The sequence below is a fragment of the Ixodes scapularis genome, unplaced genomic scaffold, assembly GCF_016920785.2.
Source record: "Ixodes scapularis isolate PalLabHiFi unplaced genomic scaffold, ASM1692078v2 PGA_scaffold0__279_contigs__length_252992795, whole genome shotgun sequence".
Lineage (NCBI taxonomy): Eukaryota > Metazoa > Arthropoda > Arachnida > Ixodida > Ixodidae > Ixodes > Ixodes scapularis.
In genome coordinates this window covers 87,519,146-87,538,213 of record NW_024609835.1, presented here as the reverse complement: position 1 = coordinate 87,538,213, position 19,068 = coordinate 87,519,146, and the positions used below count along the sequence as shown (strand labels likewise).

Genomic DNA, 19,068 nt, shown 5'->3' with positions numbered 1-19,068 from the left:
ACAGTGCTTTTCGACGGCGGTGTATGATGATTATTCGCCTGCGCCCCGTAAAAAAAGTGGTCAAATACAGGTACTTTTTGGGGGCCGGCACTGATTATCTGCACTAGAAACACGCTTCTGGCTAGATGTAGCGGCCACCCCATCAGCGGATCGTGGTAATTAAGTTTAGTTTTCAGTAAAACAAGCTTGTCAACAAGAAAGAAAACAATATTCCCTTTCTTGTTGACAAGTGTTTTTTTACTGATATAAATCCCACAAGCGTTGAAAATATCATATCTTGTTTTGATGATATTAGGCTTAGGTGGACGTCGGCTCATAGAAAAAATTAGCTTGTATTAATTACCCTTTATTCCACGCACCGTCGTATTCTCAAACTTTCGCGTTCTATCCCAACAGCTTCACATTTTCACGGAGTTCGAGCTTTCTGCGATGCATACGTAGTTTATTTATCTGGGCCAAGAAACACGTTTCTCTTTCCTCGGGAACTCCCTGTACAGCATTGAGTGCTTTGTGGGGAGCAAATTACCCTTAAAAATGTTTCCAATGAAGGGTACGCCAAGAAAGAACTGATTCTCACAAAAGATTGCTATAGTTTCCAATGAAGGGTACGCCAAGAAAGAACTGATTCTCACAAAATGCGTACTATCTCGCCAAAAATGTTGTCCCCAGAAAAAATAACGTTTTGTGGGCAAAGAAAGCTAAAACGTACAAGCCAGAACAAAGTAAAAACCTCACAAAAAATAATGTGCGCGTTTTTTTTTTTTTTTTTTTTTTTTTTTTTTTTTTTTAATCTTAGAGTTGCCAAGGTATCGCTAAGTGTGCGGTTCGGAGCACACAGTCGCGGGTTCGTGTTTCAAACTGAAATCAATAAACGTTTTGCCATTATTGAATATTGTGATATTTTCCCAGTGGTGCACCGCTGCGGTGAGAGACTGTTTTTCTTTTCTTACTTTTTTATTGTTTGACCTAAATCAAATGACACAATATTATTAGTTTGCCCTTTATCAATATTTATGGTGAGAAAACACGCGTCTGCGTAAAATGTGGGGTTACAAAGCAAAAAAAAAAAAAAAGGAAAAAAAAAAGAAAAGAGTTAAAAGTTTTTTTTTAGAGTACATCTTTTGGGCAGAGTGTCGCAAACTGCCAGCACGATTCCCTCTCCCTCCTCCTCCTCCTCCTCCCCCCCCCCCCCCCCCCCCCCCCCCCCCCCCCCATAACACGCAAACATCTTTCCAGCGACGCCACGTGTTGGAAGGATGATCGCTTGAAATATAAATTCGATAAAACACAATATGATAAAATGACTTTAACCGTGTATTCCGAAGGCCCGTTTACACACTTGCGTATGCTTACGACCGAGTTCTTGTGATTTCTTCCGACGAGAGAATCACTGGCATTCTGGTGCTATTTACGAGGTGACTCTGGAACTGCACTTCATTAGACAGAAGGTTTTGCGATATTTGCGAGATCATAAGTACGTATACTCCACGAGAAAAGGTCATTTATAAGATATAACATGATCAAAAGCTTTTCAAGCCAAGGAAGTAAGAATGATGCGCGACATAAATAGGAAATATACGGAAATGCCAGTGTTCCAAGGCTATATGGCGCCAGTCACAAGTGTGCAACCCAGCCTTGACTCGAAGAGTTCTTTGTGTAAAAAAAAGCAAACGGCCTGATGCTTTTTTTTCTTTCTTTTTTTAATCACGCTCGATTTTTTGGTGTAACATGAATGCATGGATTGCGTGTCGGGTGCGGTTCTGAATTTTGCGGATGTGGTTCGGATGCGTATACACAAAGTCTGCGGGTGTGGATCGGATGCGGGTGATCAAACAAACTATTATCCGCGCAAGGTTCTAACCATTTAGAAGCTTGGCAATCGAGACTACATTTCCTCCTCACGAAGAAGGACAACAAATTAATGTCAAACAGTCAAAAAAAAAAAAAAATATATATATATATATATATAGAGAGAGAGAGAGAGAGAGAGAGATGTGTTTTTCTTCACAGCGTGCAGACCTTGTACCAAATTTGAAAACCTGTAATTTTTCATAGTTTTTTTTCTCAATATATAAATTATACTTCGCTTGGAAGACATGTATATGGCATCAATTTGAAATTTGAATCCGATGTACTCCCAAAACTCTACTCGAGAGAAAAATAATGAAAGATTGGGGCTGCAAAGGCATGTTTGGGAATGTTTACAAAATTCTTGGCGATAAATACTAAACATTCTTTTATATTTTGACTGGTTATGTTATACGTAGATTACTCAAAAAAGTATCGACGACCTGTCGCTAAAGGTTCGAGGTTGATCGCGAATCGAACATGACAGTCGTCAAAACTCCGCCTTCCTTTCCATTTCCTCTAGGATTTATTTGCCTGACGGTCATTCGTGAGGGTTCTGTGTTTTCGGGCAAATCTGAAAAAAATCTAAGAACAATCGCCGGTACACTTTCCGCCAATGTAGATTTTTCTAAAAAAAAAAAAACACGAAATTTTGAAGCCATAAACACACAAAAAAGAAAAAAAAAAACAAAAAAAAAAACGGTGTTTTACAAATAAACTTAACGAGCACACTGTCACTGGCCCTGAGGACATGCCGCTTCAAGTTCCTTTGAAATATATAAAACCACTCACAAAAGGGGTTTGCCCTTTGAGGTTCCTTCAAGACAGTGGGTCACGGTATCCAGATTCCGGACTTCATTTTGTTTTTGAATTTTTTTTTAATTATAAGAACGCAGAAATATGAAATCCGAATTTAAAATATTGGGAATTTGACAAAAAAATACCTCTGATAAACCCGGAATTTTCAGCGAAAAACAAACTCCAAAACACACCCTCCGAATTCACGAGAAATAAACTCTGAAAACACGCGGAATCCTAGCCGCATTTGTGACAACTTATAAGAAATTGAAAAGAAAATAAGGATGCATCTCACTGCCTGCATTCAAATGATTTACTGATCAACCTTTGAGAAACTTAATTGTTCCTGTGCCACATTTAGGGTGACCATATTCCTCAAGGTAGACAACGGGACATCCCAGCGGGGGGCGGGGGCTAAAGATTGAGATTGGGGGAAAATTTTAATGAAATAACTGCTCTCATTTCAAAATGTTACCATATTGCGCTAAGCCCTAAAGTCTAGGGAACAGTCACACTGCTTCGCGTCCTTCGTTGGTGTGGGTGTATTTTGCCGACGACTGAAGTTTCCTAAGCAGGACTTTATCCTACAAGACTCGGTTGTAAAAGTCTGCACAGTTATATAGACAAAGAAAAAGAGAAGAAAAAAAAAGAATCATGTCTCGAAAACGGAACATGATTCTTTATTGGGACAAAAAGACGGGACGGCAGAAGCGGATCTCAAAAACGGGACTGCCCCGGCCAAAACGGGACGTCTGGTCACCCTAGCCACATTATCATTACAAATATACTTCTGGTCACATAAACTCGTAATTGAAAAAAAAAAAGTTTTTTTATTATCCCCGGGCCATACATCGCTCCAAAATTTATTTTAATGATTTGTTCAGTCGACTGTTTAAGATTCCCCCTCCCCCCCCCCCCTCCTACTTCGTTTGTTAAAGGGCCCATGAAACGATTTTTGGGTTGGGATAAATCATTTTAGATTGGAATTTTACGAATAGCACATCGTTCAGTGGACCAAAAGAAAAAAAGGTAGAAGGTCAAAAGCCCGACTTTCAGTGCGAAAATTTGAAAACAGGGGACTATTTCGTACCTCCTCCCCTTCGCAACCTCTCTGCCTTTTCACTGTGATACATCCGCGGTCTCAAAAGCGCATCATCGGGTCCAAACTGACGTCACACGCAACCGGACCTCACTTAATCCCTTCACCCCTAAGCTGACATTGTGCTGGAAGCTACGCGCTTGCCGGACCAATTAGCCGCCTCCCTTTCATCACCTGACTTCATTCTCTGCAGCCACATTTGCCACGCTCACGTGGCAAATGTGGCTGGCCCAACGAGCACGTAGCTTCAACAGCACTGTCAGCTTCGGGATGAACGGGGTGGGGAAAGCAACTTTTGTCTGAATTTTGAACGACCGGCTAATCTTCTAGGGGGAGAATGGATGTGTCCGGGATTACACAAACCAGATTCCGAGCGAGAGGGGCCTCCCTTCTTTTCGTCTTCTTTAACTGTTTGGTGGAATGGGCAATTTATGAGTTGAGGAGGAAAGCTAAACAGGAAAAAGTTGGAAAAGCGTTTCATGACCCCTTTAATTAGAGAAACGTATTGCAATGGGTCGACTGTTTCTTCAAACATTTTCCAAATATATTTCTCACTCCCGGTTATTCTAAAAAAAAAAAATCTTTCTAGTGGTTCCTTTGATTTGTTTGTTTGTTTTTAAAGATTTTTAGCTGTAATTATTTTGTTTAGTAAGACTCATTTATTGTGTTACCCACGCACTAAACAGCTTTGCTTTTGCTGACAGTCACATCTCCCGCATTTCAGCTAGGGTACTGAATACGGACTTTTAAAAGTATTTTTTCGTTTCAAATTACTTAAAATCTTGTGTATCACGCCATGGTTTTCGTTGTCGCCATATGCGGCTGCGGATTGGGAAATAGTTAGATTTTTGGTTTGCGATTACACTTGTAAATATATCAGCTTGAACTTTAGAAATAACCAGAACACAAAGACAGGAAGGACAGGATATGACACACAGCTGACTACCAACGATGTTTTAGTGTAAACTTCTTCCTTGCACTTTTGCTCCTTCCTTTTGAGTCTCACAAATCGTGTGAGCATCAAATAGGGCAAAGTTTTGAAAAACAGATGTGCCGCCTACGAGATTCGGGATATCCAACTAGTCTTATGGTGCCAGTCTGTGAAAACATCTGCAAAAAATTGAAGCATACAAGGCAGGAGAACGGAGACGCAGACAAAACTCGAAGGAAGATCGTGGTGCTACCGTACATTCATGGAATTACCCACAAATTGAAAAAGACTGCAGCAAGAAATGACGTACAAGTAGTATGCTCCGCGCCCAACAAAGCATACTATATGTGCAGTGAACTGAACCGAAAAAGAAAGAAAAAATTCTGCAACACGGCCCACAGAACGCAGTATCTCCCATGCACAACAGGAGTGGTGTACCACATTCCCCTGTTTTGCGGGAAATGCTACATCGGCCAAACAGGCCGATGTATCAACGACAGAGCCCGTGAGCATGCAGAGTCTCTGAAGGGTACAGCGGCAGGACATCTGGCAGCTCATTGGAGGACATGCCAGTGCAGTGTAGCTTTGAACAGTACCCCCATTCTTGCAAGAAACAACAATCCTCATGCACGCAAAATGCTCGAGGCGCTCGCCATCGAGGAGCACGCCAAGGATTGTGTCAGCACGCCATCAATCACCATACACAAAAAAGAAAGACAATAACTACGGAATGTCACGCCCCAAACAGCAACAGCAAAAACAATAATTTGCTAGGAATACTGTGCAAATGATTTGTATATATTTTTGTATAAGTGTAAATATCAGAAGTGATCTTTAATAGTTTCTGTAACTGCTGCGATTGACGGTATTTCTTGTAGGTTGTTTTTTTTTTTTTTTGCTCTAATTTTTATTTAATACTGTATAATGATGACATTGATTGCCTTATTCGCGTGTGCTAAAATGACTAGAAATGTATGCCTTTATACAACATTATGTACCCCCTCCTACCACATCTCCCGAAGAAGATAGTAGTATCAATAAATAAAAATAAATAAACAAAATAGTGGAATAGGGCAATTTATATAATAGGTTTATCGCGCTCCGCTTGGGACTCAAAAGGAAGGAGCAAAAGCGCAAGGAAGAAGTTTACACTAAAACATCGTTGGTAGTCAGCTGTGTGTCATATCCTGTCCTTTCTGTCTTTGTGTTCTAGTTATTTCTAAAGTTCAAGCTGATATATTTACAAGTATGTACCAACAAGCGCAACTCTGAACCGTTATGCGATTACACGGCGGAATCGCGGTATTCCGGGAGAAAGTGACGTGTTCTTTTTTACTTCTGGTAAGAGAAACGTACAGCGTTCAAAAGCTGCACGGCATGAGAAACAAAAGCTCATTAGCGGTGCTGCGCAGCGCGTTTGAAACGTCGACCTTGTGGTGGTTCCAATTTTTAGTATCGCCGCTTCAGTGGCGATAGTGCTCCACTACAAAAGCACAATCCGTGTCTTACTTTTTTGCACAAAGCAGCCCCATGTGGGAGGGGAAGCTCAGTGCTTTCGCGCAAAGCGTACGCCAAAACAGCTAAGTCGGAAAAAAACGAAAAAAAAAAAAAAAAGAAAGGAACAGAAGAAGACGGAGATGGGGAACCGTTTTGACGGGGCGGTTTTTGTGTGTGTTGTGTCTTGTGTGTGTTTGGAGGGGAGGGGGGTACGCCATCTGTGGCGAGTACCGCGCCATCTGTTGCGAGTGCCGCGCCAACACGGTACTTAGTTTGCCCTTCTTCCGCAACGCGCCGCGTCGTTAGCGTCATCGCGATGTTAGGAGGAAACTAGAAGCTGCACTTCCCTGACTTCTGAGGCGTGCATCTCCGCAGTAAATGAGAGAAATGAAAAGTAAACGCGTAGACCCTAATATTAAAACGTTACTGACGAAATAAATTCAGCAACATTTTATATTCAGTTGTAAAAGAAATTTCTTTAAATAAATAGCTAATATCTGGAAATATCAGGAAAAAGCTTCATATGTATTTACTGCAGAATTATTCTAGTCAATGGCGCCTTTTTCGGCCCGCCAGTACCGCCGCCAACGCTGTCTCTGCTGTTATCCTGCTACCGCGCTCGCGTTCTCCTTTCGGGAGTGTTATTTTCACTTTTAAAATTTAAAGATTATAACCGAGCGGACACGAATGAGCCCTTCTCAAGTCTGTGCAAGCAAGCAAGTGCGAGTCTCGATTTAGGACCGGTGGTTGACAGCCTCCGGCTCGCCACTATTCTCCATTTCATCGAGCACGGCTACAAGGGAATCGGAAGGTGAGTGACTTTTTGGAAGTTAGACGTTGGGCTGTTCTCAGGGACAGCGAACAATTGTGTTTTTGAGGCCTGAGAACGTGAGGGTGTTGGAGCTGCTGTGTTGTCGATGTGGACCTGACGCCGCGCCGTGCAGCCCGGGTACGGTGTCAGAGGGCTGCTTCGTCTCTCGGGTGCAAGCGAGTTCGGCTAGAACTCCAGCTATGTTTGGGGCCGTGTGTGTTTTTCCCCTTATATGTGTTCCTCAGTCTCAGGCTTTTTCAATCATAAAGTAGGCCAAGGAATTTGCTCTCCAAAGTTTAATCGTATTTTTTTTTTTTGTGCGTTTTATTTACACATCGAAGCTACTAATGTTTCACTTCGTGTGCAAATGAAGCAGAAGCTACTAGCACAAGCATGTTCCCCTGAACCTTTGCTTGCACTGCACGCTCGCGCGTGCTTGGCGGGGGCGCTGAAAGCCTCGCGTTTAGAATAAAGTGGATCATGGTGGGTCAATGTGTGCTTTCATGGGGCATAGTTTGGTGCTGAACTCGAACCTGCAGAAGCAAAATGCGAAATAGCGCCTATACCGTATTTGCATTCCTACAGTGGATTTCAAGCAGGTGCATAGTGCACAGTGTTTAGCACAGTAAAATTAAAGATTCTCAATTAATCAGATATATGTTGTTGTTAATACCATACATAAACTCTGATGTTGATTTTATACTATCTGCACACACATGAAGGCACACCACCATGTCTGCACTTTTCTTTGGCAGTTTCGTGATTAACATCGCTATATATATCCTACCTCTGAAAAATGCATGCACGTCTGCCCTCTTGCAGAGCACATTCTAGTCCAATCACTGCAAAGTGCACCCAGATGATTACGGGCCTACAGTATGATGCAATTTAAGAACGTAATTTCACCATGGATATGTTCAATTTCCTTGCACGGATCACTTTCTTGGTGCCTCGTCGTACACTGGATGCACTCCATAGATGGCAGGAAATGGCCTACTGTGGATTTGTGAGAAAGAAGGTGTGCAACTACATTTAACACTGCTTTTGTATTTGAGTGGCACTCCACTTTTGAGAACAAATTTATTTTTGACTTTTTATTAAACCCATTTTTTTTTTTTTTTGTATTTTCACGAAAGGCCAGTGAGCGGGCATTAACGGAGTCAATGGACCATAAAAATGCCCCTGGTAATTTCTACTATGGAATGTGCTAACCTTTTTTACTACCAGTCAAGTCGTGTACAAGGCAAGTTTGAGCATTGTTATGTGCCTATTTGTTTGCAGACCTGTGAAGCAACATTTTTTGGTAATTAGCCACAAAATTACAGTTCAAAGGCTTGTGTTTAGTGCCTATTTTTCAAGTATGGAACCAGTGTTGTATAGGCATCTTTAATATTCACCTCAGGTTCAAACTGTGTGGCAAATATGGTAAAATTTCCTTAAAGGGAAGCTACGGAGCTTCTTGGAAAAAATGAGTTAGAAGTGAATTCTAGTGTATTTTTACCCCGTGAACCCGAATACCCAAACCATTTGCTGCGTAAGTATTGTTAAAAGCGAGAAAAACGCGAAAGACAGTCGCTGTCCGTGACGTCATCGACGGCTCTTTTGGCTGCCCAAGGCTAGGGGGGCGGGGCTTCAGCCCTATTTTGAAATTGCTGTTGTGGCTCTCCGGCGCGTCGCATTGAAATATAATTTTGATATCTGTTATTCTAAAGGCCAAATGAACGCAATTCAAGCGTTTTTTCTCAAATCTAGAAGTGCCCCATCTTCCCTTTAATGAAAGTTACCTGCACTCATCCCTTCACATGGTTTTGCTAGGGGCACAACATGTAGAAATAAGCCCTCCCCCCCGGCAAAGACTACACTCTGTTACAACCAAAAAAAGTGCAAAAATGAGACAAAGGACGAGTGAGAGGAATGTACACGACAGGTGCTGACTTACAGCTGAATTTTTATTGGGAAGAAACATGAAATCCTCAAACCACGAAACACTGCCAATCTTATCAATGTGATTACAATATTGCTTTATAAGGACACCGTTAGGAAGCAATATTGTAATCACATTGATAAGATTAGCGGTGTTTCATGTTTTGGTGGTTCGAGGGTTTCATGTCTTTTTCTAATAAAAATTCAGTTGCAAGTCGGCGCTTGTCGCTTACATTCCTCTCACTCATCCTTCGTCCAATTTTTGCACTTTTTTTTTTGGTTTTAATGGCATCACCAACTCGCCCAAGTTACCACTCTTAAGGCGCATTCCCACCAGCGATGTAAGCAGTCGCGCTATGCGACTGGATCGCATCGCAAAAAAGTTAGATGGTCACACCGGCATGCGCGATGAGCGAGTCCAACGCCTTCGTTGGCGAGTTGTTTCTCGAAAACTCTCGCTCCGAATGCCGTTGATTGGCTCAGCCGCTCCGCGACTAGATCGCATCGCAAAAAAGTCGGGTCAAGTAGCGACTGCTCAAATCGCGTCGCTTTTTGCCCGCGATGGTCGCTTTTGCGATGAAAGTTATCGCGCGACTAGATTGCATCGCCGGTGGGAACGCACCTTTATGGTACACTCCGCTTCACCATAACTTGGCTAAGGGTGAAAGCTATGGCCCCTGTGAGCCAAATAAAGTGACAGAGCAAAGTACATGACAGCACTCCACGGGAGGAATGCTCGACGGCTACATTGTGATGTAACTCGCTCTGACTGTCTTGCGGGGCTGCAGCGTTTGCTCTTTGCCATGTTATGGTAAAATAGTTAGTACCTTGCACTATGCTATTCGGCTAGTAAAAGGTTTTAAAAGTGTCGTGAAGTTTGTCTACTCATACTTTCTTCAACTTGATTTGTTAGGTCCATACGGTGTAGCAAGGGCTGCCCACCACACCAGGGAGTAGCACCTTAGACCATGCCACTCAGCTACAGGTACGTTCCGATTCTGGTGTGAAAGTTGCGTGCACTCATCTCTTCTTCATTTTGGTGCAGAAATGACCTTGCCATGCCAGGGACGAACACCTTACACTACACTACTCAGCAACAGGTAACCTCCAAGTGTTGCAAAATTTACCTTCACTCATACCGATACCGTCTCCAACTTGTTTTCTTAGGGCCATACGGTGCAGAGAGGACCTGCCCACGCCGGGGATTGTCACCTTACAGTATGTTACACAATTTCAGGTACTTTCTGGATGTACTATGAAATTTCCCGCACTGATACCTTCTTTGGTTCTTTGTTAGGGCCATGAAAAGACAGCTGCAAGATGACACAGGGCAAGATGATTTCCCAATGTGTAAAGATTGAACACCAACCTCCGAGATGAATCAGAAGAGTAGGGCCACTAGAAGCACCTGTATGGTTAGGACACTAGTGTAGTAATAAAACCATATTGCCATTATAAATTGGCTCAGGGTCGTCCTTTGACTGGTTACAACATATCCAGGCAAGAGTAGAACGGATTTAGGCATGCCATCTGAATATCCAAAACTGGTCTGCAGAACAGAATTGCACGTACGTCGGACATCCGCAATGGGATCCCCATTGCGGATGTCCGACGGACGTGCAATTTTGTTCGCTTGGGCGCTCTGTCGGATGTCCTGGGGATGTTCGTCGGACGTACACGGATGTTCGGTGGATCTGAATTGGATCTCTATCGGATGTTCCCGGGATATCCGAAATTGGCTTGCAGAGGGATCCCATTTTGGATGTCCAACGGATGTGCAATTTTGTTCGCTTTGGCGCTCTGTCGGATGTCCTGGGGATGTTCGTCGGACGTATACGGATGTCCCTCGGATGTTCGATATATCTGAATCGGATCTCTATCGGATGTTCACGGGATATCCGAAGAAATTCTGCCCTGTAGAAATTGGCTCAGGTTAGTTCTTTGACTGGTTTACAAGATATCTGGGCTAAAGTAGAATGAATTCAGGCATGCCATCCGAATATCCGAAATTGGCCTGCAGAAGGATCCCATTTTGGATGTCCGACGGACATGCAAATTTGTTACCTTTGGCACTCTGACGGATGTCCTGGGGACGTCCGTCGGACGGCTACGGATCTCCTGGGGACGTCCGAATATCTTGAGCGGATATCTATCGGATGTCCAATGGACATCCAGTGGTTTGTTGGGTTGTGAGGGCGGCGAGGGCCGTGAAGGCGGTGAGGGTCACGAGTGCGTGAGGGGCGTGAGGGCGGTGAGTGGCGTGAGGGCCATGAGTGCGTGAGTGTCGTGAGGGCCATGAGTGAGTGAGGGGCATGAGGGCCGTGAGGGCGGTGAAAGGCGTGAGGGCCGTGAGGGTGGTGAAAGGCGTGAGGGCCGTGACGGCCGTGAGGGCGGTGAGTGCGTGAGGGCCGTGAGGTTCAGTGAGGGTGAGTGAAGGGCTGAAGGTGAGTGTGACTATGAGGGTGAGGGTGAGTGAGGGGCTGAAGGTGAGTGTAGCTGTGAGGGTGAGGGTGAGTGAGGGGCTTAGGTGAGTGTGGCTGTGAGGGTGAGGGTGAGTGAGGGCGACCTAGAATGCCGACCTCTGGACACAAGACCAAAGAAGGTCGACCTGTATTAGCACTGAGCATAATTTCCCAATCAATCGTGCTAACCCATGCGCTCCCCCGCGTCAGCAGCTGCACCTAACACTCCGGTGCAAAGCGGTGAAGCTTGACGCGTGCGCCTTGATACAAGACCGTAAAGGTTGACACGGGTGGTGCAAGTGCCACGGTACACAGCAGCCATTGCATGGAGGCATGTGGTAGACATGATAATAAAGTGATATCATCAGGGGTAAAAGGCCTTGGTTTCAACATGTTACAGCAACCGTAATCCCACTACTCTGCACACTTCTTATCGTGACCGCTCCTGACATTGCCGGCATTGTCTGGAAATTCAGACGATGACGGGGTCAGCGCAGTTGACCCCATCATCGTCTGAATCGTCTGTACACTTTGTTTCATCTTAAGCCAAAGCACAAGTGACACTACGAATCAATGGAACCAAGCAGTGTCAAAAGCGTGGCGACACCATGGCATTCGTTATCTATCTGTGCGCAGTGGCGTATCAACTTGTTTTTGAGTGGGGGGGCAAACCAACCCCCTTCCCTCCCTCCGGGTCGCGTATGATATGGGCCGAACTTTTGCCGAATCATGGGATTCGGCGGAGCTTTTCTAAAGATTCGGCAAAAATACCCTGTTCATCATCATCATCATCATCATCATTCATCATCATTTATTTTCCTTGAGGGCCCGTGGGGAATTATACAAGGGGGTGGCAATAGAACAAAAACAAATAGAACAGTAAACACAATTATAATACTGCAAGCAAGCTAGGTAGGTTAGATAAAGAGAGGGTAATGGCTTCAACAAATTTAGTAGTATCACTAATACAAACAATGTTATGAGGTAGTGAATTCCAATCCTCGACGGCCAATGATAGTGTGGAAGTCTAGTGAGAAACAGTTGATGATCGAATTGAACGCAATTTACATAGGTTATCTAGACGCGGGAAAATACGAGGGGGGTGATAGCAGCGATTCTTTGAGATAGATATTGTGATAAAAATATTCGATGGAGGAGAGAAAGACGTGATACTTGGCAGCGAAGGGAAAGTGAATGAAGGTTAGCTGATTGGCGTAATTCTGATATGCTGGTATAGTGAGTAGTTGCTATAAATAAAACGAAGGGCTCTATTTTGGACGGATTCTAGATTATTTGCAAGGAAGGACTGCCATGGGGGGACCATATAGATGAGGCGTATTCTAACTTCGATCTTATAAGAGTAGCATACGCTAGTCGTTTTACGGAGGGTGTAGCAAGTTTAAAGTTACGGCGCAAATATCCAAGAGAACGGTTAGTACCAGAAATAACAGAAGTTACGTGAGTAGTCCATGATAGGTCAGAGGTGAGATGGACACCCAGGTTTTTATATGATGAGCTTGCTATTACTTGAGTGTTAGGTAATTCAAAAATGGTGTGGCACGCGAACTGCGTGAAAATGATAGGGATCTACATTTATTGAAGTTTAACGTCATCTGCCATTTTTAACACCAATGGATTACACACTCAAGGTCTTCTTGGTGACCATGATGATCATAGTATAAAGAATGGGTCGGTAAATGACACAATCGTCGGCGAACAGGCGCACAGAAGAAACTATGTTAAGGTGGAGATCATTACTATAGATTGGGAACAGAAACCCCCGGAATTTCTCCCTCGTGTGAATACCCCTTAAGGAGCTTCGCCCCTAAAAGGAAAGAAAAGAAGGGGGAAAACATGTATCACATTATGACGAGGATGCCACCTGCATACCATACATTCTGGCAAGCTCTCGTGACTGCACCGTTTGATGGCAGTGGGCTGCGCACACTGAGCGTAATTGTCAGTTGTCAGTCGATGTTTCAACTACCTCGTTTCATCAATAGAAACGTCAAATGAAAATCACGTTATCCAGAATGCATCACATCATTTGTCACTTGCGCAGTGGACTGCGTAAATTACTGGTCGATGTTCTGTTCTTGAGGCAGAAAATATTGAAGAGAACCACACTCGCGAAAGCTCACAAACGCACAGTTACCGTGTCGCCTACTCCACACCTCGCCGTAACCGCTAGTTGTACTAGACTGTACGATGGTCACCGCGCGACTGCGCGGCGTCCATTTGCGATCCATGGCCCGTCGCGCTCGTGCGCGAGCGCAAAAAAATTTGGTGAATTTTTGCCGAATTTCCGCCGAACTTTCCTTCTAAATTTCGGCATGTGCGGAATTTTGCCGAATCTGAAGTTCGGCAGATTCAGTCCATCACTAACTTTTACGGCACAGGAAATAGACACCCTAGCAACGACGCTCACGCCGGATTGGCTGCTCGGCAACGCGCGGGAACTTAAATTTCGGCTTCGGACAGCGCGTGTATATAACCCCCCCCCCCTTTTCCCGCCTGCGTTTACGCCGCTTCACGGCGACAGTGTGCGGCTGCTAATTACAAAACTATTAACCCACTTAGCCCTCCCCCCCCCCCCCTTCTACCCCCGTAAACGCCGCTTTGCAGCCGGCAACCCAAGTCCCGCTGTCCCCCTACGATTTAGTTCAGCGATGTTTCGTCGACAACATTTTTCTTTTTTAGTGTTAATCGTAAAAAAGAAATGTCGTAAATACCGCCAAATGCCTCGACAAAACAAAATGCTGAGGAAAAAAATAAATAAAAAAGATGCCCACACCCTGGTTAGAACCTGGGTCTGCTACATATGAGGCAGACATCTTACAACTAAGTTACGATACCGCTTCGGAAACTCGCATTGTAACCACTGCCTATGTTGACGGCGGCAGCGCTTATCTCCACGAACCAGGCAATCCGGCGTGAGCGCTGTTGCTAGAGTTTGTATCGCCTGCACGTTAAAAATATCCCCCCGCGGGTCGGGGGGTGGTGCCCTTGGTATTACTTGGGCGCCGCCGGCCAGTGTTTGCCCTGCCCAGTGGCGGCTGTTTCAGGGGGGGGCAAAACACATGCCTTGCCCCCCCCACTCTGAGAACTGGGGGGGCAAGCGCCCCCCTTGCCCCCCCGGTTGGTACGCCCATGTCTGTGCGTGCAGGTTCATCGGCTAAACCAACCGAACGCAGCGAATGTCCCCTAGAGTTGCGCTTCATGAGAGTATATGTTAAGCCTTTGACTGTTTTATAAAAGATGAAACAACCTTTACAGTGGGGAGGATAGATGCTGTAAAATGCATATAATTTATTTTTATTTTTTTAAATATTAAAATAGACCAAATTTAAAATATTTTTATTTCTTGTTTTCTTTGTAAGTCCACCTTGGCACAGGTATGGATGGCACAATTCTTAGCAAAAACGGTGCTTTGGTGTAGGTATAAGTGAAAGTATACTGCCCTACACTTTTTTTGCACCGGTGCTGGTAAATTGAATGAAGCTTGTGACGAAGAAAACCGTGCTCCATCTCTGATGAAAAGACCCCGAATGCTTTTTGAAAAGCATTTGCGCTCAACCCTGGCTGAACCAATATTGGCTGAACACCTGCTAATACATGCCTTGCATGGGACATCATATGGCACCGTACCAGCCACGATTGCTCCGTACCACGCTCCTGTGCCCGTACCTTCTGCAGCATAATCTCACAAAATTGAATTTGTTCTTCTTGGCAAGCCTTACGGGGAAGAACACCTTCGATGGTGCCAAATGCATGCAGCAGAAGTTGCAGGCACTGGAACATGGTTCGGAGCAATGGCGGCTGACATGACATCAATGCAAGCCATGTATTTTGCGCAAGTGCATACTAGTTGAACTTCAAACTTCTCCCCAGCACTTAAACGTCCACCGCAGTCGAATGTCATATATATAAAGGGTATTTTATTTAATTTTTTAAGCTTTACGATTTGTTTAAAAAAAAGTGGTAAAAGTTACACTTATGTGGTTTGCGCAGGTGAGTTATACGGCCAGGGGGACATATGTGGGTGGATAATGTTTGCGATAAGTCGGCTAATTAATTCAAATTCGTTAATTAACTTTTTTTTTTAATTAGTGAAAATAGAGATAAGGTTCTAATTAGAAACGTACAGAGCGTCATAGAAAACCACTAAATCAACTCTCTTTAGAATGACTTGAAGCTTGTGGGAAACTCAGGGGCGTACCAAAGTTACCACTTGTGAAGCAGGCGCAAAGCTCGCAGTGGCGGAACGTGATAACATTCTGATCATCCACATTTTAAAATAAATTGTTAAATAAAAATAAAATAAAAAATTTTAAAAATAAGAAAGGGGCTGGACGTTTGTCACATCAGGTCAGAAGACAGTGCCACTGTCAAAACATTGACAAACGTCTGGCCCCTTCCTTATTTTTAATATTTTCCATTTAACAATTTATTTTTGTAGGTTCTTGTGTTTAACTTTTCCTTTAATTCAGTGTACTCTCCGCGTTTCTAGCGTTTCTGTGTCTAGCTTTGATTATTCTAGTAAATTAATACAACTTTTTTTTCTTCGGCATTCTACTCTTTTTTTTTTGTGTGACTTTTTTCGTCATTAAATTATATATATTTTTTTTTATCATCCCACGGCTGCAGTGTCTGTGCACCACTTTTGCCTATATATCAACGGAAGCATTTGTAAACCTTCACCATTTTCTATATATATATATAGAGAGAGAGAGAGAGAGAGAGAGAAAAAGGGGGGACGTCAATAATAAACCAGATATTACAGGGTAATTAAAAAGAAAAATAAACTACCATAGTTTTTATTTGTAAACAAAAAACTATGGTAGGTTTTTTTTTTTGTTTTTTTTTTTTTCGTTTTAATTATCTTTCCCCCCCCCCCCCCACCCTTTTTTTTTTTTTTTTTTCTTTTTAGCTTTAGGACTTCTGCACGCATTCACTCACTGACTTTGTGCACGCACGAACCTGCACACGTTTTTTTTCTTCTTTTAGTTGTGCGATATACCTGAGAAATCCGCGAAAACCATCTGGATGTAGATCGGGAATGAGAACTTCTCCTTTTTCGGGCATGCTGCCGTAGAACATGGTCTCGAAGACGTCATTCCTCATGGCCAAGATCAGCTTGTGAGCCTTGATGCGCGTGCATGGGCAGTCGCCGACGAGAAATTCCACATCTGAGTGCAAACCATCCAACAAGTACTTCAAGTCCTTCCTCCTAGGACCACGCTGCGGCTGTAAGGTTCATTCAACATCGGTTAATATCCAACTAGAAAGCGGTTCAAAGGAGCGAAGACTTACGGCGTCAGCTGCCATGGCAGAATTCGGCAATCCTGAACGTTACGTCTGCATCAAGAAACAAAAATATTACATTCCACGGATCGGAAGTGTGATTCACGTACCTCCGAAAGGCAGCAAAGGAGAACTACCATGCAGGCTCAGGCGCGAAATGTGACATGAACGAAGCGAGTACTTGCACGGACAGACTCAAACACGCGCGGGCGACTGTTCTTCCGTTTTCGTGCACGCCCAGACAGAAAGTTACTCCATGCTCTACGCACAAACTCAAAATGCACAACGTTAAAAAAAAATAATAATAATAAATACTGATGCCGAAATATTTACAGAATATTGCGAACTGTTGCCATAAACAAAAACCGTAACAATTCAATATCGAAGGCAAGAACGCATACATACGCAGTTCGCGCCACGGGGCCTGACGGGGCTGTAGCAGCTACAGCGCTACAGTTGCTACAGATTCTGGCAGCTTCTCTCTTCTTCTTCTAAGCGTTGTGAAAGATGGTGGGGGGGGGGGGGGGGGGGGAGGAGAGGGCCAATAGTGGTTGCGCACCGGGCGCTTGGTCACTGGCTCGGCAGCTTCTCAGATTTTCGTTTCACTTCTGTTTCTCCAAGCGCGCCTATTGGTTAAAATTTTGACACGTGACCTGACCTTGATTGCGTTGGTCCTCGGTACGTCACGGATGCTCTTTCTCGCGCTCCATCGCTCACCACGTGCCACGTGACCTTACGCTCCACGTGACTCCATTCTGTTTTACCGAAAGGCCGCGCGACAAGAGCATCGGTTGCGGCGGTTGCGGTGCATGCGGTGCATCGCTGGCATCGCTTGGTGGCTGCGATCTGTACGGTCAACAAACCAAGAGTCACGTCCTAACGCCTCTCCCACTTTCGTTTGTTGGCATTCCCAGCTTTCGCTTTCTTTCATGATAGCCCTCTATGCGGATGATGGCGCTATGGTTTGTGCCTTCAGCGCACTTGCTTTGTTGTGCCGAAGTTGTTGTTTAAAAAAAGATCGCAAATTGTATGAAGAGTTGCTTGGCCACTATCCAATAGACCTATTGCAAAACGTACAGCGCCACAACGGCAGGGATTTTTGGGAACCCTCAGTACTTACATAAAATTGAAAGAATAAAACACAAAGGACAAGCACAGGACAACCACTTTCTTTCAGTTGGCAACGACGTACGTTTATTTTCGGCAAAGACATTGCACCCTGAGCGAGACCCCGACAAGATAGGTTGATAAGGGGGAAGGCTTACTGGGAGATGGAAAGGGTGTTATGGGGGACAGAAAGGAAACTTGGGAGATGGAAGGGGTGATAGGAGAAGGAAAGGGGGAACCATGAGGTAAGGGCGGAACTACCGGGATGTTGTATGATTACGGGGAGTTGCGATATGAGATGGAAGGGGTGATAGGAGAAGGAAAGGGGGAACCATGAGGTAAGGGCGGAACTACCGGGATGTTGTGTGATTACGGGGAGTTGCGATACTCCCCGTAATCACACAACATCCCGGTAGTTCGCCCTTACCTCATGGTTCCCCCTTTTCTTCTCCTATCACCCCTTCCATCTCCCAGTTTCCCTTCCCCTTTATCGCCTTTCCATCTCCCAAGTTTCCTTTCTGTCCCCCATATCACCCTTTCCATCTCCCAGTAAGCCTTCCAGACCAAATCGCGATTTTCGTCCGCGGACCGTGTACCACGTGACCCGCACGTCACCGATTCCTGCGATCCGCGCCTCCTCCGCGGAGGCGCGGACTGATAAAGTCGAGCGCCTTTTTCACTCGCGGACGTTTGGCGGCAGACTGACTTGGAAAGCATTTATTTAGTCTGGCAACGGTACATAGTTTTCTTGGTATTTTGCTTCTGTGCGTTCAAAACAAAAATGGCGCGTCGTTGCGTTTTGTGCGTGTGTTGGTTCATTTTGTCGTACGAGTCTTGGTTCCACGCGTGAGAGAAACTCCAGAAACTTTGTCCGGCTGACGCGACGCAGGTTCCGGTGCTCCTCCGGGTCCGTGTCAAGAAGCTCCCGTCAAAACTAGTCTAGCCCCAGACAACACCAAACGTCCCTCGGACGTCCTAAAAACGTGCGAACGTCCCACGTCCTATTGCTGACGTCCCACGGATGTCCGGGGCGGCATAATCCGGAACACGTCCCAGCGCGACTGTGATCAGGACACGCTTTTTTTTTTTTTTTTTTTTTTTGACGATTACAGCAGCGGCTTCACGCACTGTCACCGCACAAGATCGTGGCTCGTATTGCAATCGTCGCTTTTGGTTCAGCCGTTAGAAAAATCAGTTTCAAGTTATTTTGGGTTTTGATCATCCGCGCTTGCCGTACAGTCGGCGTACGCGCCCCTACAAATTGCACCGCCCTTTCTCCGCAATAAAT

General features: G+C 44.7%; 1 protein-coding gene and 1 long non-coding RNA gene across 5 annotated transcripts in view; one reads left to right on the top strand and one right to left on the bottom strand.

Moving 5' to 3' along the window:
* The window catches only part of LOC8030669 (BTB/POZ domain-containing protein 6), a 228,995-nt gene that overhangs the window by 191,934 nt on the left and 17,993 nt on the right, over positions 1-19,068 (bottom strand). For 2 of the 4 annotated variants that reach the window (XM_042288957.1, XM_042288961.1), the window contains exons 2-3: positions 16,683-16,727; positions 16,390-16,616 (exon numbers count right to left, since the gene is read on the bottom strand). In XM_042288957.1, coding sequence (XP_042144891.1) covers positions 16,390-16,616; positions 16,683-16,697 — 242 coding nt within the window. In that variant the 5' untranslated portion in view covers positions 16,698-16,727. Of the gene's footprint in view, positions 1-16,389; positions 16,617-16,682; positions 16,728-16,783; positions 17,042-17,078; positions 17,265-19,068 lie in introns of those variants that run through there. The other 2 variants (XM_042288955.1, XM_029966612.4) reach the window with 2 other exon arrangements.
* LOC120846326 lies at positions 8,117-10,324 on the top strand. The gene is made up of 4 exons (XR_005717007.3): positions 8,117-8,169; positions 9,821-9,892; positions 9,953-10,007; positions 10,075-10,324. It is a non-coding gene; the product is annotated as an uncharacterized LOC120846326 (long non-coding RNA).